The sequence below is a fragment of the Ascaphus truei genome, unplaced genomic scaffold (genome assembly GCF_040206685.1).
Source record: "Ascaphus truei isolate aAscTru1 unplaced genomic scaffold, aAscTru1.hap1 HAP1_SCAFFOLD_2622, whole genome shotgun sequence".
Lineage (NCBI taxonomy): Eukaryota > Metazoa > Chordata > Amphibia > Anura > Ascaphidae > Ascaphus > Ascaphus truei.
The window spans coordinates 1-19,665 of NW_027455560.1; the positions used below are offsets into that span (position 1 = coordinate 1).

The 19,665-nt window shown below is 50.4% G+C and overlaps 1 protein-coding gene and 1 pseudogene across 1 annotated transcript; both read left to right on the forward strand.

Moving 5' to 3' along the window:
• Positions 1 to 5,948: 5,948 nt before the first annotated feature.
• Positions 5,949 to 16,153, forward strand: LOC142481413 (uncharacterized; annotated as a pseudogene).
• A 2-nt stretch (positions 16,154 to 16,155) lies between these two features.
• LOC142481414 (uncharacterized) lies at positions 16,156 to 19,464 on the forward strand (the record flags this gene model as incomplete). The annotated part of the gene is made up of 2 exons (XM_075582853.1): positions 16,156 to 17,915; positions 19,339 to 19,464. A coding segment is annotated over one exon (1,428 nt), but the record flags the coding sequence as incomplete, so codon positions are not given.
• Between the last annotated feature and the right edge of the window lie 201 nt (positions 19,465 to 19,665).

The following is a 19,665-nucleotide window of genomic DNA, read 5'->3' on the forward strand; positions in this document are numbered from 1 at the left end:
TAGTTACATAGTTGCATTGGTACATGGGTACGTAGTTACATAGTTGCATTGGTACATGGGTACGTAGTTACATAGTTGCATAGGTACATGGATACATAGGTGCATAGGTGCATAGTTACATACAGTAGGTACATAGTTGCATAGGTACATGGATACATAGTTGCATAGGTACATATGTACGTAGTTACATATTTGCATAGGTACATATGTACGTAGTTACATAGTTGCATAGGTACATATGTACGTAGTTACATAGTTGCATAGGTACATGGATACATAGTTGCATAGGTACATATGTACGTAGTTACATAGTTGCATAGGTACATGGGTACATAGTTGCATAGGTACATATGTACGTAGTTACATAGTTGCATAGGTGCATGGATACATAGTTGCATAGGTACATATGTACGTAGTTACATAGTTGCATAGGTACATATGTACGTAGTTACATAGTTGCATAGGTACATGGATACATAGTTGCATAGGTACATATGTACGTAGTTACATAGTTGCATAGGTACATAGTTGCATAGGTACATATGTACGCAGTTACACAGTTGCATAGTTACACAGGTACGAAGATACATAGGTACATATGTACGTAGTTACATAGTTGCATAGGTACATATGTACGTAGTTACATAGTTGCATAGGTACATGGGTACGTAGTTACATAGTTGCATAGGTACATATGTACATATGTAAGTAGTTACATAGTTGCATAGGTACATATGTACGTAGTTACATAGTTGCATAGGTGCATGGATACATAGTTGCATAGGTACATATGTACGTAGTTACATAGTTGCATAGGTACATGGGTACGTAGTTACATAGTTGCATAGGTACATATGTACATGGTTACGTAGTTACATAGTTGCATAGGTACATGGGTACATAGTTGCATAGGTGCACAGTTACATACAGTAGGTACATAGTTGCATAGGTACATATGTACGCAGTTACACAGTTGCATAGGTACATGGGGACGTAGTTGCATAGGTACACAGTTACATAGTTACACAGGTACGAAGATACATAGTTACATAGCTTGTAGTTACATGGGTACATAGTTGCATAGGAACATATGTACGTAGTTACATAGTTGCATAGGTACATGGGTACATAGTTGCATAGGTACATATGTACGCAGTTACACAGTTGCATAGTTACACAGGTATGAAGATACATAGGTACATATGTACATAGTTACATAGTTGCATAGGTCCATATGTACGTAGTTACATAGTTGCATAGGTACATGGGTACGTAGTTACATAGTTGCATAGGTACATATGTACGTAGTTACATAGTTGCATAGGTACATGGTACGTAGTTACATAGTTGCATAGGTACATATGTACATGGTTACGTAGTTACATAGTTGCATAGGTACATGGGTACATAGTTGCATAGGTACAGGGGTACATAGTTATATAGGTGCACAGTTACATACAGTAGGTACATAGTTGCATAGGTACATGGGTACATAGTTGCATAGGTACATATGTACGTAGTTACATAGTTGCATGGGTACATGGGGACGTAGTTGCATAGGTACACAGTTACATAGTTACACAGGTACGAAGATACATAGTTACATAGGTATGTAGTTACATTGGTACATAGTTGCATAGGTACATATGTACGAAGTTACATAGTTGCATAGTTACATGGGTACATAGTTGCATAGGTACATATGTACGTAGTTACATAGTTGCATAGATACATATGTACGTAGTTACATAGTTGCATAGGTACATATGTACGTAGTTACATAGTTGCATAGTTACATGGGTACATAGTTGCATAGGTACATATGTACGTAGTTACATCGTTGCATAGGTACATATGTACATGTTACGTAGTTGCATAGGTACACAGGTACGAAGATACATAGTTACATAGGTATGTAGTTACATGGGTACATAGTTGCATAGGTACATAGGTGCACAGTTACATACAGTAGGTACATAGTTGCATAGTTATATAGGTACATTGTTACATAGTTGCATAGGTACGTAGTTACATGGGTACATAGTTGCATAGTTATATAGGTACATTGTTACATAGTTATATAGTTACATAGTTGCATATGTACGTAGTTACATGGGTACATAGTTGCATAGTTATATAGGTACATTGTTACATGGTTATACAGTTACATAGTTGCATAGGTACGTAGGTGCACAGTTACATACAGTAGGTACATAGTTGCATAGTTATATAGGTACATTGTTACATAGTTGCATAGGTACATAGGTGCACAGTTACATACAGTAGGTACATAGTTGCATAGTTATATAGGTACATTGTTACGTAGTTGCATAGGTACGTAGTTACATGGGTACATAGTTGCATAGTTATATAGGTACATTGTTACATAGTTATACAGTTACATAGTTGCATAGGTACGTAGTTACATGGCTACATAGTTACATCGATACGTAGTTACATCGTTGCATAGGTACGTAGTTACATGGCTACATAGTTACATCGATACATAGTTTACATCGTTGCATAGGTACAAAGTTATGCAGTTATACAGTTACATAGTTGCATAGTGGATAGGGTTGAAAAAATACATATGTCCATCAAGTCCAACCTATGCTACATTTAGACGACAGATACTTGATCCTATATCTATACTTACTTATTGATCCAGAGGAAGGCAAACACAAACCCCAGTGCCACATCATCCAATGATATCTCATAAGGGGAAAATAAATTCATTCCTGACGCCAAGAATTGGCAATCGGATTACTCCCTGGATCAGCGTCCTTCCCGTGCTAATAACGTCTGCTAGTTGTAAACGGGAGGGAAACCGGAGTGAATGTTTCACAAGGGTAGATCAATGTATTAAAGTTGTGTGTAGCAGTAGAATACGATTATAGTGTGCATGGGGCAGGTTTCATGAGGTTTCCTGGCTGTAAACTGGAGTGAAACCGGTGTGAAGCTGGAGTAAAGGCTTTACAAGGGTAGATCAATATTTATAGAAGTCTTCAGTGTATACTGGAACTGGAGCAATATCGTTATATGGAAGGGTCCGGTTATTAAGTCTCCTGGTTGTAAACAAGAGTGAAACCTGAGCCAAATCTTTAGATGGGTACATCAATGTTTTTTAAGTCTTCTGGGTGGAATCGTGTTGGACAAAAACTGAAGTACAAAGGTTGTATGGAAGGGACGGGTTTACTGAGGTCTCCTGGTTGTGAACTCGAGTGAAGCCGGAGTGAAGCCGGAGTGTATGTTTTACACGAGTTGGTCAATATCTATAGAAGTCTTCCGTGTACACGGGAGCAATACAATTCCACGGAAGGGGCAGATTAATAAAGTCTCCTGATTGTAAACCAGAGTGAAACCGGAGCGAAAGATTTCGATGGATAGATCAATATTTCTGAAGTGTTCTGCGTGGAGTCGTAGTGGATCAAAACCGAAGTCCGATTATGGAATGAAAGGGACAGGTTAATAAAGTCTCGTGGAGTGAGGCCGGAGTGAGGCCGGAGTGAGGCCGGAGTGAATTTCTGAAAACCAGCTGGATTTTATTTTCCTTTGATGAACCAGACATCGTCGTCGTCTTTTTCTTGGTGCCAGTTTGGAACTGGTCTCAGTCTGGAAACACTTTGGGGGAAACTCACGCACACAGCCGCAAAGAGTCGGCGCGTCTCCGCGGGGGGGGGGGGGGTGGTGAGAGTGGGAGATGGAGCGTGGCTGTCAGCGGGAGACACGTGTGGAAATCGGTCGTGTCAGACTTCACGCGGGGGCCCGAAATGCGTCAAAATTGGCCGCCATGTTTTTCTCGGTGTACAGTATAGCACAAAGCCAAGCACACAACAGCACAAATATCTGTACGTCAGCACACAAACATCTGTACGTCAGCACACAAACATCTGTACGTCAGCGCACAACCTCTGCTCACATCTGTTCATCGGTCGCCAGTTCTCCCCGCCGGAGACTGTGCGTTTCATTAAATTAAACGGGGGAGCCGCAGAATAAGATGCAAATTCCGATGTAATGTCTTTCGTGTGAGCAGGGACTCCCTGGCAGGGGAGGGGTTAATGGAGAGACGCTCTGCAGGGTCTCTGGCAGGGGGAGGGGGGAATGGAGCGACGCTCTGCGGGGTCCCTGGCAGGGGAGGGGTTAATGGAGAGACGCTCTGCAGGGTCTCTGGCATGGGGGAGGGGGGAATGGAGCGATGCTCTGCAGGGTCCCTGGCAGGGGAGGGGTTAATGGAGAGACGCTCTGCAGGGTCTCTGGCATGGGGGAGGGGGGAATGGAGCGATGCTCTGCAGGGTCCCTGGCAGGGGAGGGGTTAATGGAGAGACGCTCTGCAGGGTCTCTGGCAGGGGGAGGGGGAATGGAGCGACGCTCTGCGGGGTCCCTGGCAGGGGAGGGGTTAATGGAGAGACGCTCTGCAGGGTCTCTGGCATGGGGGAGGGGGGAATGGAGCGATGCTCTGCAGGGTCTCTGGCAGGGGAGGGGTTAATGGAGAGACGCTCTGCAGGGTCTCTGGCAGGGGGAGGGGGGAATGGAGCGACGCTCTGCAGGGTCTCTGGCAGGGGAAGTGTTAATGGAGCGATGCTCTGCGGGGTCTCTGGCAGGGGAGGGGGTAATGGAGCGATGCTCTGCAGGGTCTCTGGCCGGGGAGGGGGTAATGGAGCGACGCTTTGCCGGGTCTCTGGCAGGAGAGGGGGTAATGGAGCGACGCTCTGCGGGGTCTGGCAGGGGAGGGGGTAATGGAGCGATGCTCTGCAGGGTCTCTGGCAGGGGAGGGGTTAATGGAGCGACGCTCTGCAGGGACTTCCTGGCAGGGGAGGGGTTAATGGAGAGACGCTCTGCAGGGTCTCTGGCAGGGGAAGTGTTAATGGAGCGATGCTCTGCGGGGTCTCTGGCAGGGGAGGGGGTAATGGAGCGATGCTCTGCAGGGTCTCTGGCCGGGGAGGGGGTAATGGAGCGACGCTTTGCCGGGTCTCTGGCAGGAGAGGGGGTAATGGAGCGACGCTCTGCAGGGTCTGGCAGGGGAGGGGGTAATGGAGCGATGCTCTGCAGGGTCTCTGGCAGGGGAGGGGTTAATGGAGCGACGCTCTGCAGGGACTTCCTGGCAGGGGAGGGGTTAATGGAGAGACGCTCTGCAGGGTCTCTGGCAGGGGAGGGGTTAATGGAGCGATGCTCTGCAGGGTCTCTGGCAGGGGAGGGGGTAATGGAGCGACGCTCTGCAGGGTCTCTGGCAGGGGAGGGGGTAATGGAGCGACGCTCTGCAGGGTCTCTGGCAGGGGAGGGGGTATGGAGCGATGCTCTGCAGGTCTCTGGCAGGGGACGGGGGTAATGGAGCGATGCTCTGCAGGGTCTCTGGCAGGGGAGGGGGTAATGGAGCGATGCTCTGCGGGGGTCTCTGGCAGGGGGAGGGGTTAATGGAGCGGTGCTCTGCGGGGTCTCTCTTGATGATGTGCAGGACCATGCATAACATATGATTTCATACTGTACAATGTAATTATCTCTCCCTCTCTTACCCGTCTCCTTTGTCTTTTTCTCAACCCTATTTTTTTTACCTCCCCTCTCTCTTCCCCCTCTCTTTTTTTTCTCTCTCTCTTCTCCCCCCTCTCTCTCTTCCCCCCCCCCTCTCTCTCTTCTCCCCCTCTCTCTCTTCTCCCCCTCTCTCTCTTCTCCCCCCTCTCTTCTTTCTCTCTCTCTCTTCTCTCCCCCCTCTCTCTCTTCTCCCCCCTCTCTCTCTCTTCTCCCCCTCTCTCTCTTTCTCCCCCCTCTCGCTCTTCTCCCCCCTCTCTCTCTTCCCCCCTCTCTCTCTTCTCCCCCTCTCTCTCTTCTCCCCCTCTCTTTCTTCTCCCCCCTCTCTCTCTTCCCCCCTCTCTCTCTTCTCCCCCTCTGTCTTCTCCCTTTCTCTCTTCTCCCTCTCTCTCGCTTCTCCCCCTCTTTCTCCCTTTCACAGGTGGTCCAGCCGTCTCCCCCCCCCTCTCCCTCACCATGCCCACTCTCCTCCCCATGCTCCTCCTTGCCCTCTCTCTGGGGAGCACCCTTCCTGCCCCTTCCTCCCCCCCTCCTTGTCCAGACGCTGGGGGGGGTCCGAGCGCTTCTGAAACGCCTGGAAGTTTTAGAGAAGTTGGTGAGAGATTTAAAGGGTCAATGCAGCGTTCCCTGCTGTGCGGCCGCGCAGAGCGGCGCAGGTAAGTGATACTCAGCGTCGCTATACAGCGCGGCGTGTTCATTATTAGCGTTCCCTGCTGTGCGGCCGCGCAGAGCGGTGCAGGTAAGTGATACTCAGCATCGCTATACAGCGCTGCGTGTTCATATTAGCGTTCCCTGCTGTGCGGGCCCGCGCAGAGCGGTGCAGGTAAGTGATACTCAACATCGCTATACAGCGCGGCGTGTTCATTATTAGCGTTCCTGCGGTGCAGCCGCGCAGAGCGGCGCAGGTAAGTGATACTCAGCATCGCTATACAGCGCGGTGGTGTGCTGAGTATCATATAGAGATACTCTGTATCATTATATAGCGCAGCGCGATCATTATCAGTGTATAGATACTCTGCACCATTATACAGCGCAGTGTAATCATTATCAGTGTATAGATACTCGGCATCATTATACAGCGCTGTGTATCCACGCGCAGACCGGTAAATCTCACTATCAGTGCATAGATACTCAGCATCATTATACTCACAGGCAGTCTCGTCACAGGCAGTCTCTCACAGGCAGTCTCTCACAGGCAGTCTCCTCACAGGCAGTCTCTCTCAGGCAGTCTCTCTCAGGCAGTCTCTCACAGGCAGTCTCTCTCAGGCAGTCTCTCGCAGGCCGTCTCTCACAGGCCGTCTCTCACAGGCAGTCTCTCTCAGGCAGGCAGTCTCTCGCAGGCAGTCTCTCACCGGCAGTCTCTCTCAGGCAGTCTCTCTCAGGCCGTCTCTCACAGGCCGTCTCTCACAGGCCGTCTCTCTCAGGCAGTCTCTCTCGCAGGCCGTCTCTCGCAGGCTGTCTCTCACAGGCCGTCTCTCTCAGGCAGTCTCTCACAGGCATTCTCTCACCGGCAGTCTCTCTCAGGCAATCTCTCACAGGCAGTCTCTCACCCAGGCAGTCTCTCTCTCAGGCAGTCTCTCTCAGGCAGTCTCTCTCAGGCAGTCGCTCTCAGGCCGTCTCTCACAGGCCGTCTCTCACCGGCAGTCTCTCACCGGCAGTCTCTCACCGGCAGTCTCTCACCGGCAGTCTCTCACCCGGCCGTCTCTCTCAGGCCGTCTCTCTCAGGCCGTCTCTCACAGGCCATCTCTCACAGGCCGTCTCACTCAGGCAGTCGCTCTCAGGCCGTCTCTCACAGGCCGTCTCTCACCGGCCGTCTCTCGCAGGCCGTCTCTCAAAGGCCGTCTCTCTCAGGCCGTCTCTCACAGGGCCGTCTCTCTCAGGCCGTCTCTCTCAGGCCGTCTCTCTCACGCAGTCTCTCTCAGGCCCGTCACTCTCAGGCCGTCTCTCACCGGCAGTCGCTCTCAGACAGTCTCTCACAGGCAGTCTCTCAGGCAGTATTTCACAAGCCGTCGCTCTCAGGCCGTCGCTCTCAGGCCGTCCTCTCTCACAGGCCGTCTCTCACAGGCCGTCTCTCACAGGCCGTCTCTCACAGGCCGTCTCTCACAGGCCGTCTCTCACAGGCCGTCTCTCACAGGCCGTCTCTCACAGAGTCGTCTCTCACAGGCCGTCTCTCTCAGGCCGTCTCTCACAGGCCGTCTCTCACAGGCCGTCTTTCTCAGGCCGTCTCTCACAGGCCCGTCTCTCTCAGGCCGTCGCTCTCAGGCAGTCTCTCTCAGGCAGCCTCTCACAGGCCATCGCTCTCAGGCCGTCTCTCTCAGGCAGTCTCTCTCAGGCAGTCTCTCACAGGCCGTTGCTCTCAGGCAGTCTCTCTCAGGCAGTCTCTCTCAGGCCGTCTCTCTCAGGCCGTCTCTCACAGGCCGTCTCTCCACAGGCCCGTCTCTCTCAGGCCGTCTCTCTCAGGCCGTCTCTCTCAGGCCGTCTGTAGACGGACGTTCACAGAGGTACACAATGGAGACTTTATAAGGTGAAATTATAACGAGGCTTTATTGTGCCTTTTCCTTAACATCAGGAAACCATCCAAACAAAGGGGGAAACACAGCTGCTATTCACTTGGGAGTGGTTCTAGTGAAATACTATGCAATTCACAACTCCCGTAGTTAAGCATGTCTCCCAGCCCCAAACACATAGCATGAAATGAACAGATATAAAAAGTCTTGTAATAAAAGTCTTATCTGTTCCTTGTAGTTTGGAGGGAAAATCTTCTCTGTCCCTGGTTGCTACCTTTTCTTCAGGGTTTGTCAGCATTCAGGTTTAGAAGTTTCCCCTGTGTCTTGGAAGCAGCTCTGCTGTGTCTCCTGGCAGAGCTCAAGACATGGTCAGCTCCAGAGATCTGTGTTCTCTTGGTCAGTCTCTCCTGGGAGACTCAAGAACCCCTGCTCTGTCTCCAAAGTTCAGCTCACACGTGAGCTAAGGAGTCACTTCCTGTCTCAAAGGCAGGTTTTTCTAAGCCATCTAAATCAGGCAGGTGGTATTAGTTAATTGCCTACCAGCAGTTAACCACCACACTGCTGGATTAGAGGCACATTTGTGAACAGGGATAAGTCCCCTGTTACATACCTCCCCTGTTTGTGGGAAGCTCGGGCTTGCCACGGCCAAAGCCCATCCTCCCACTCTCATTCTAGATATCTCTATGACTTGAATGAGAGTGGATGGAGGAAGAGACCCTCAGTCCTGCTGGGATTGGAGCCCTTTCTCCAGTTTATTCGCGTCTCCTCCCGAAGGTGCTTGAGATCAGCACTCCTCAGTCGCTCGAGGAGGACTTTTTCTAAGTATAGTCTTTATGCTACGTGCCGCGGTCATGAGATTTCCCTCGCGTCGGGTGCTCGTCTTATTGTAGGCATACTGTATGGCAGCAGTTGCAGAGCGTTTAAAAACAGCCCTTTGAGTTTTCCACTCTTGAAGCTGTCTCTCTGCCCTTTTCCCACTCAATGGGGTTGCTAGTTCAGCCTCTTTTAGATTAAGTTGCAATTCCACACCCACTTTCAGAGAATGTCCCATCTTTTCAGCTTCATCAGCTAAGGATTCTTCTGGTTTTGATTCAGCATGTGTACCTTCTTTTGTTGCCTGCTGGGTGGCTGAAGGTTTTGCTAGTGCTTGTTTAGGTGGTTCACATTTTGCAACCTTTTCTTTCAGATGAGCGGTATTCCCAGCTCTCACTGTACCCTTGTCTTCATGGGTTTTTGAGGCTGTGGGATACTGATGCTTAGTCAGGGTCAATACTTGTCCTTGTAGGACTGTAATCTCATCCGCGAGAGATCCCTGTTTTTTGAGTGCATCTTGCAAGTCTCTTCTCAGGGAATTTATCTGCATGCTTTGCTTTCTCTGAGCTTGCTTCCACATTTTTATTGCATTGTGAAGCACTATGAACTTCTTTGCTTGGGCCACAGTTACTTGTTTCAGTTTCTGGACCTTCTTGTGCTCCCTTTTGTGCCGCGTCACCTGGATTCTAAGCTTGGCTTTTAGCGTTGCTTTGGTGATGCTCAGGGTAGCCTTCAGTTTCTCATGCTGCTTTGCGGGGACATACTGGGTCATCAGACGTTCCTGCAGCACTTGAATTTCTTTAACAGCCTGCAGATTGTCATCCTGCAGAGTTCGCTGCTTCTCCTCGGCCTTCTCGAGGTGCGTACGCAGACCTTGCAGTTGATTCTGCAGTCGGTGCTCTACTTCAAACTTCTCACCTTCCAAAAGTCTATTTATTTTTTTAAGCTCGTGCAGCTTTTCATTTTTTTTCCTTGACGTCGTTTGTCAAATTAAAATTTTCTTCTTTGAGTTTTACGGTTTTTTTTTGTAATCTTAAATGTTCTCCTTTTTCAGTCTCTGTACTATTCAGGGCTTCTTTGCAGTCCTCCTTCCATTTAGGCACATCTGCTTTGAGACTGACACTCTCCTGGCGTGAGACATCCTTCTCTAGGTTGAGGGTCTGAAGCTCCTTCTGGGAGACTTGGAGATTTGTATTAAGATTGACAATCGTTTCTTTAGAAATGTCCAGCTCCTCAGTGAGACTGTGTAGTTCCTTTCTGGAAACTTCCAGGTCTGTGCGGCAGCTGTTGGTCTCATGATGTGAGGCATCCAGTGCTCTGCGGAGTGTCTGAACCTCTTTCTGAGATACGTCCACCTCTATCCAGACACTATTGACCTCCTGTTGTGAGGCATTCAGCTCTATGCGAAGAGTGTGAACCTCTTGCTGGAAGACTGTCATCTGCTTCAGTGCCTCCTCATACTTCCGCTTCAGCTGAGTCACCATTTTATCAGATTGGCTCTGCTTTACATCCATGGAGGAAATAGTAGCCTTTGCAGTATCTAGCTCAGTCTTGAGATCGTCCAATTCTGTCCCAGATTCAGAGTACATTGCGAGCACCGTCATCTGTAACTCAGCATTATCTGCTCTCTCAAGTTTCAATTGTTCTCGAAGTAGATCACAGTCACGCCTGGCAATTTTCAGGGCGTCTTCAGGGCTGGTCAAGGGATCGTCACTCACTGGTTCTGTCTCCGCTTCCCTGGGATGACTGGTTCAGGGTTCCTCACTGTTGGCACCGGACAGACACTTCTTTGGGGTACACGATTTCTGCCTTGGGCCCTCTGGATATTCGGTTATCCGCGGGACGAATTCTCCATTTTCTCTAGGCTGCAGGGCAACTCGGTCCCCCTTTTCCTCCACAGGATCTGCGGACGTGTCTGTTCTTTGCACGGTAAGTGAAGAACCGCTTTTCTTTTTCTTTTTCCGCTTTTTTGTTTTGGATTACTCCGTCCCATCAGGAATACTGGGGTCTCTTTTTATTTGAAATTTTAGCAGCGTCACTGGATCCACCCGGCTTTTCTTGCAACTGTAATAGCTGACGGAAATATTCGGTGATCCACTGCTCCCGCTCTGTCTCCTGCTGATCATATTCGTCATCAAAGGGAGCGGTCTTTTCTGTTCGTGCCGAGTTCAGGCACCCCCACCATTCTTGGGGTGTTTTGTGGGTGTGACTCGGTTCGGGTTCCCCGTAAGAGATGTCTTCCTCTTTATTGGACTGGAAGGGCCACTCTTCTGTTGGGTAGGGTTCATTACAGGAACGCTGCATCTTGTCCTCCATTTTTAGGCTATCAAGTGTAATTTTCTTCCTGACCTCAGGAGGCGCTATTGCAGCTGTTGCCACTGTATTTGCTAGAACCCCCAATTGTGGTAGTCCTACAGGTGGCATATTTTGCTTGTAGAGGTCGTAGCTCTCACAGGCATCTATGTAGAATTTTTCTTTCTTGGATAAGTTTTACAATATCAGCAGTACTGTGCATGCATTTTCTCATCGGGTATACAAGATGTGCAGTTGCTAGGTAAAAAAGTCTATTTGCTTTACACCATTTACTTGCTAGGTATAATCTCTCATTAGGTATGCTGAATGTGTAGTTGCTAGGTAAAAACTTCTGTTTGCTTTACACCATTTACTTGCTAGGTGCAATCTCTCTGCTTCAGCAACAGAATTTGGTTTTCTGCTTGAGTTCAGTAATTTTCAGTCTCATCCTTGGGTATTATGGCATTCACACTTCACACTTTGGGTGTCTTGTTTTGCTCCCAAGATATATAGGCAGACTTTTTTTTACTTGCAGAAAAAAAAACATTCTTTGCAGTGGAATATTTCTTTCACTCCCGGCAGGGTGACTCAACACTCAGCAATTGGCTTTGGAATACCTTTTACACAGTTCAGCAATCCCTTTTTCCCCTCTAGGGCAATTTTACACTCAGCATTTGTTTGCTAAAAATTCCCCTGCTTCAGCACAGTCTTACATCAATTTTTCACACTTTTCTGCATATACTCCATTCACAGCTTGTAGTCCTATGCGGTGTGGCAACCTTTATTTGTAAAATCAGTACCGCTCGTGGGTCACCATCTGTATTCACTGCTTCAGCGAAACTTTTGAAAACAACAAACACCTATCCCTTTTTAAGGGCTGACTCCCTTCTTAAACCCTGACTATGACTGGATGGCAAAACCCCTATTTCAATGACCATATTACACTTTGTGATAGGCAAATAAGGTTTAGCTGCTTCAGCAGTCTCTCTCCTCTTGGGATTGGGGTTTCAGTGCAGTGGGTGTGTATCACTTTAATTCTGTCCGTCTGCTGCCTGAGAGTTTTTTTTTTTTTTTTTTAAGTTGCTCAGACTGTTTGTAGGCAAAAAGCATAAAAAAAATTCACAGAAAAATCTCCGGTCCTTTCTAACGTCACAAGACGACCTCTCCATCCACTTCTGACACATATGTAGACAGACGTTCACAGAGGTACACAATTGAAGACTTTATAAGGTGAAATTATAACGAGGCTTTATTGTGCCTTTTCCTTAACATCAGGAACCATCCAAACAAGGGGGAAACACAGCTGCTATTCACTTGGAGTGGGTTCTAGTGAAATACTATGCAATTCACAACTCCCTTAGTTAAGCATGTCTCCCAGCCTCCAAACACATAGCATGAAATGAACAGATATAAAAAGTCTTGTAATAAAAGTTTTATCTGTTCCTTGTAGTTTGGGAGGGAAAATCTTCTCTGTCCCTGGTTGCTACCTTTTCTTCAGGGTTTGTCAGCATTCAGGTTTAGAAGTTTCCCCTGTGTCTTGGAAGCAGCTCTGCTGTGTCTTCTGGCAGAGCTCAAGACATGGTCAGACTCCAGAGACCTGTGTTCTCTTGGTCAGTCTCTCCTGGGAGACTCAAGAACCTCTGCTCTGTCTCCAAAGTTCAGCTCACACGTGAGCTAAGGAGTCACTTCCTGTCTCAAAGGCAGGTTTTTTTAAGCCATCTAAATCAGGCAGGTGGTGTTAGTTAATTGCCTACCAGCAGTTAACCACCACACTGCTGGATTAGAGGCACATTTGTGAACAGGGATAAGTCCCCTGTTACACACCGTCTCTCTCAGGGCCGTCTCTCTCAGGCCGTCTCTCACAGGCCGTCTCTCACAGGCCGTCTCTCTCAGGCCGTCTCTCACAGGCCGTCTCTCACAGGCCGTCTCTCACAGGCCGTTCTCTCACAGGCCATCTCTCACAGGCCGTCTCTCTCAGAGTCTCTCACAGGCCGTCTCTCACAGGCCGTCTCTCACAGGCCGTCGGTCTCGGGACAGATAGATTACTTTAGAACGTCCATGAATTTGTGATGATCGTTACTAGTAATACATGTAAGATTATTATGTAATGTTATCCCTGGGATGGACTCTGTGTGCTGTGCTTCTGAAACTGCTACACCTAACAGACAGTAACTCTTCTTTTATACCTCTCTCCCTCCCTCTCTCTCTCTCCCCCTTCTCTCTCTCCCCCTCTGTCTCCCCCTCTCTCTCTCCCCCTCCCCCTCTCTCCCGCCCTCTCTCTCCCCTTCTCTCTCTCTCGCCCTCTCTCACATCCCATCTCTCTCTCCCTCTCTCCCATCCCATCTCTCACTCTCTCTCCCATCCCATCTCTCTCTCCCTCTCTCCCATCCCATCTCTCTCTCCCTCTCCCCAATCCCATCTCTCTCTCCCTCTCCCCAATCCCATCTCTCTCTCCCTCTCTCCAATCCCTCTCTCCCTCTCTCCCCATCCCATCTCTCTCTCCCTCTTCCTCCCTCTCTCCCATCCCATCTCTCTCTCCCTCTCCCCCCCCCCTCTCTCTCTCTCTCCCATCTCTCTTTCTCTCTCCCTCCCTCCCATCCATCGCTCTCTCCCTCTCTCCCATCCCTTCTCTCTGTCTCTCTCCCTCTCTCCCATCCCATCTCTCTCTCCCTCTCTCCCATCCCTTCTCTCTGTCTCCTCTCCCTCTCTCCCATCCCATCTCTCTCTCTCCCACTCTCCTATCCCATCTCTCTGTCTCTCTCCCTCTCTTCCATCCCATCTCTCTCTCTCTCTCTCTCTCTCTCTCTCTCTCTCTCTCTCTCTCTCTCTCTCTCTCTCTCTCTCTCTCTCCCATCCCATCTCTACCTCTCTCCCATCCCATCTTTCTCTCTCTCCCTCCCATTCCATCTCTCTCCCCCTCTCTCCCATCCCATCTCTCTCTCCCTCTCCCATCTCTCTCCCTCTCTCCCATCCCATCTCTCTCTCCCTCTTTCTCTCTTTCTCTCTCCCATCCCATCTCTCTGTCTCTCTCTCCCTCTCTCCCACCCCATCTCTCTGTCTCTCTCTCCCTCTCTCCCATCCCATCTCTCTCTCTCTCCCCTCTCTCCCATCCATTCTCTTCCCATCTCTCTGTCTCTCTCTCCCTCTCTCCCATCCCCCCCTCTCTCTCTCTCCCTCTCTCCCATCCCATATCTTTCTCTCTCCCATCCCTCTCTCTCTCTCTCTCTCTCTCTCCCATCCCATCTCTCTCTTCTCTCTCCTATCCCACCTCTCTCTCTCTCTCTCTCTCTCTCTCTCTCTCTCTCTCTCTCTCTCTCTCTCTCTCTCTCTCTCTCTCTCTCTCTCTCTCTCTCTCTCTCTCTCTCTCTCTCTCTCTCTCTCTCAGATGACCCTGCCAGTCTCGCTGCCCCCTCCTGCTCCCAGCCCTCTGAATCCTGCCCGGGGCTGCGGCGGTGATGGTCGTGGTACCTGTGTGGATGGGCAGTGCCATTGCAGAGATGGGTACATGGGGGAGAGATGCCAGCTACTGACATGCCCTGAAGATTGCCATGACCAGGGCCGATGTGTGAAGGGCCGGTGCATCTGCTTTGAGGGGTACAGCGGTCTGGACTGTGGATCTGGAACTTGCCCCAAGAACTGCCACAACCAGGGCAGGTGTGAAGGCGGAGTCTGTGTCCTGTGACTCTGGATTTTCTGGCTGGACTGTGGATCTAGAACTTGCCCCAAGAACTGCCACAGCCAGGGCAGGTGTGAAGGCGGAGTCTGTGTCTGTGACTCTGGATTTTCTGGGTTGGACTGTGGATCTAGAACTTGCCCCAAGAACTGCCACAGCCAGGGCAGGTGTGAAGGCGGAGTCTGTGTCTGTGACTCTGGATTTTCTGGGTTGGACTGTGGATCTAGAACTTGCCCCAAGAACTGCCAGAACCGGGGCAGGTGTGAAGACGGAGTCTGTGTCTGTGACTCTGGATTTTCTGGGTTGGACTGTGGATCTAGAACTTGCCCCAAGAACTGCCAGAACCGGGGCAAGTGTGTTAAGGGAAGCTGTGTCTGTGATTCTGGATTTTCGGTTTGGACTGTGGATCTAGAACATGCCCAAGAACTGCCAGAACCGGGGCAGGTGTGAAGACGGAGTCTGTGTCTGTAACGTTGGATTTTCTGGGTTGGACTGTGGATCTAGAACATGTCCCAAGAACTGCCAGAACCGGGGCAAGTGTGTTAAGGGAAGCTGTGTCTGTGATTCTGGATTTTCCGGTTTGGACTGTGGATCTAGAACATGCCCCAAGAACTGCCAGAACCAAGGTCAGTGTGAAGACGGAGTCTGTGTCTGTAACGTTGGATTTTCTGGTTTGGACTGTGGATCTAGAACGTGCCCCAAGAACTGCCAGAACCGGGGCAGATGTGAAGACGGAGTCTGTGTCTGTGATTCTGGATTTTCTGGTCTGGACTGTGGATCTAGAACATGTCCCAAGAACTGTCAGAACCGGGGCAAGTGTGTTAAGGGAAGCTGTGTCTGTGATTCTGGATTTTCCGGTTTGGACTGTGGATCTAGAACATGCCCCAAGAACTGCCAGAACCAAGGTCAGTGTGAAGACGGAGTCTGTGTCTGTAACGTTGGATTTTCTGGTTTGGACTGTGGATCTAGAACGTGCCCCAAGAACTGCCAGAACCAGGGCAGGTGTGAAGACGGAGTCTGTGCCTGCGATTCTGGATTTTCCGGATTGGACTGTGGTTCTAGATCCTGCCCCAATGATTGCCACAATCAAGGCAAGTGTTTTGACGGAGTCTGTGTCTGCGATTCTGGATTTTTTGGTCTGGACTGTGGATCCAGTAGCTGCCCGGAGGATTGTAACGAGCAGGGCCTCTGTGTGTCCGGGTCATGCGTGTGCGACCCAGGATTTATCGGGATTGACTGTGGGATCCGCATCTGCTCTCCAGAGTGTGAGAGGCGAGGGCGGTGTGAGGACGGCGAGTGCGTCTGCGATTCTGGATTCACTGGAACGGACTGCGAGATTAGAACCTGCCCGACGACTGCCAGAACCGGGGCAAGTGTGACGATGGGAAGTGTGTCTGTGATCCTGGATACACGGGCCTGGACTGTGGATCTAGAACCTGCCCCAACAATTGCAACAGCCATGGCAGGTGTGAAGACGGAGTTTGCGTTTGTGGCGCTGGATTTGCCGGGCCAGACTGTGGATCCAGAACCTGCCCCAAGAACTGCAGTGGGAGTGGGGTGTGCGTGAATGGGAGGTGCGTGTGTGATGCTGGGTTTAGCGGACCTGTCTGTGGGATCAGAACCTGTCCGGTAGGGTGTAACAAACATGGACGCTGCATTAGGGGGAGCTGTGTGTGCTCTCCGGGGTACACCGGACCAGATTGCGGATCCAGAATCTGCTCCAATAACTGTCAGAACCGAGGCCAGTGTAAAGATGGGTTGTGTATTTGTGATTCTGGATATACTGGACTGGATTGTGGATCTAGAACCTGTCCCAGCAATTGTCAAAATAGAGGCAGGTGTGATGATGGAGTCTGTATCTGTAATTCTGGATTTTCTGGGCTGGACTGTGGATCCAGAACCTGCCCCAATAACTGTAATAACCAAGGTTATTGTGAAGAGGGAGTCTGCCTCTGTGATTCTGGATACACTGGTCTGGACTGTGGATCCAGAACCTGCCCCAAAGAATGTCATAACCGAGGCCAGTGTGAAGACGGCATGTGTATTTGTGACTCTGGATACACTGGTCTGGACTGTGGATCCAGAACCTGCCCCAAAGAATGTCATAACCGAGGCCAGTGTGAAAACGGCGTATGTATTTGTGACTCTGGATACACTGGTCTGGACTGTGGATCCAGAACCTGTCCCAATAACTGTCAGAGCCAGGGAAGATGTGATGACGGAGTCTGTATCTGTGATTCTGGATACACTGGTCTGGACTGTGGATCCAGAACCTGTCCAGATAACTGTCAGAACCGGGGAACATGTGATGATGGGAAGTGTGTCTGCGACTCTGGATTTAGTGGTCTGGGCTGTGGATCCAGAACCTGTCCAGATAACTGTCAGAACCGGGGAACATGTGATGATGGGAAGTGTGTCTGCGACTCTGGATTTAGTGGTCTGGACTGTGGATCCAGAACCTGTCCAGATAACTGTCAGAACCGGGGAACATGTGATGATGGGAAGTGTGTCTGCGACTCTGGATTTAGTGGTCTGGACTGTGGATCCAGAACCTGTCCAGATAACTGTCAGAACCGGGGAACATGTGATGATGGGAAGTGTGTCTGCGACTCTGGATTTAGTGGTCTGGACTGTGGATCCAGAACCTGTCCAGATAACTGTCAGAACCGGGGAACATGTGATGATGGGAAGTGTGTCTGCGACTCTGGATTTAGTGGTCTGGACTGTGGATCCAGAACCTGTCCAGATAACTGTCAGAACCGGGGGAACATGTGATGATGGGAAGTGTGTCTGTGACTCTGGATTTAGTGGTCTGGACTGTGGATCCAGAACCTGCTCAGATAACTGTCAGGACCACGGTCGGTGTGAGAACGGCGTCTGTGTCTGTAATTCTGGATTCACCGGGCCGGACTGTGGAACCAGAACCTGCCCCAAGAACTGCAACGGGAACGGTCAGTGTGTAAGCGGGAGGTGCACGTGTGACCCGGGTTATACCGGACCGGTCTGCGGGACCAGAACCTGCCCGGAGGACTGCAGCGGACATGGGAGGTGTGCGAACGGGACCTGCGTGTGTAGGAAGGGCTACGGAGGCATCAATTGTGGAGAGGGTGAGTCCCACGCTTTTTCCAAGGCAGCTGCATCGCCATCCACGATCTACTGCACCAGTCCTAGAGGTGCCAGGCCCTGTATATCCCCCTGTGCCAGTCCTAGAGGTGCCAGGCCCTGTATATCCCTCTGTGCCAGCCCTAGAGGTGCCAGGCTCTGTATATCTCCCTGTGCCAGCCCTAGAGGTACCAGGCTCTGTATATCCCCCTGTGCCAGCCCTAGAGGTGCCAGGCTCTGTATATCCCCCTGTGCCAGCCCTAGAGGTGCCAGGCCCTGTATATCCCCCTGTGCCAGCCCTAGAGGTGCCAGGCTCTGTATATCCCTCTGTGCCAGCCCTAGAGGTGCCAGGCTCTGTATATCTCCCTGTGCCAGCCCTAGAGGTACCAGGCTCTGTATATCCCCCTGTGCCAGCCCTAGAGGTGCCAGGCCCTGTATATCCCCGTGCCAGCCCTAGAGGTGCCAGGCTCTGTATATCCCTCTGTGCCAGCCCTAGAGGTGCCAGGCTCTGTATATCCCCCTGTGCCAGCCCTAGAGGTGCCAGGCTCTGTATATCCCCCTGTGCCAGCCCTAGAGGTGCACGGCTGTGTATATCCCCCTGTGCCAGTCCTAGAGGTGCCAGGCTCTGTATATCCCCCTGTCCCAGCCCTAGAGGTGCCAAACTGTATATCCCCCTGTGCCAGCCCTAGAGGTGCCAGGCTCTGTATATACTCTGTGCCAGCCCTAGAGGTGCCAGGCTCTGTATATAACCCCCTGTGCCAGCCCTAGAGGTGCCAGGCTCTGTATATAACCCCCTGTGCCAGCCCTAGAGGTGCCAGGCTCTGTATATACTCCTGTGCCAGCCCTAGAGGTGCCAGGCTCTGTATATAACCCCCTGTGCCAGTCCCAGAGGTGCCAGGCTCTGTATATACTCCTGTGCCAGCCCTAGAGGTGCCAGGCTCTGTATATAACCCCCTGTGCCAGTCCTAGAGGTGCCAGGCTCTGTATATCCCCCTGTGCCAGCCCTAGAGGTGCCAGGCTCTGTATAACCCCCTGTGCCAGCCCTAGAGGTGCCAGGCTCTGTATATCCCCCTGTGTCAGTCCTAGAGGTGCCAGGCCCTGTATATCCCCCTGTGCCAGCCCTAGAGGTGCACGGCTGTGTATATCCCCCTGTGCCAGCCCTAGAGGTGCTAGGCTCTGTATATATCACCCTGTCCCAGCCCTAGAGGTGCCAAACTGTATATCCCCCTGTGCCAGCCCTAGAGGTGCCAGGCTCTGTATATAACCCCCTGTGCCAGCCCTAGAGGTGCCAGGCTCTGTATATAACTCCCTGTGCCAGCCCTAGAGGTGCCAGGCTCTGTATATAACCCCCTGTGCCAGTCCTAGAGGTGCCAGGCTCTGTATCACTGTCTTAACCTAAGAGGTGTTGAATCTCCCCCTCTCTTGTAGTGGTCATAGAGGTCACAGAGGTCACGGGCCTGCGTGTGACATCACAGGAGGAGACTGCAGTCACCCTGCAATGGGACACCCCACAAAACCCCCCCGATTCCTACCAAGATTGCATTTAAACCTAAGGTACTAACCCACAGAGCTGACACTCTTTCAGGATAATAGTGGTGTGTGTGCATGTATGTATGTGTATATATATATATTATATATAATATACACGCACGGGGTCTCTGGCGTGCAGAGCTGACACTCTTTTCAGGATAATAGTGGTGTGTGTGCATGTATGTATGTGTATATATATATAATATACACGCACGGGGGTCTCTG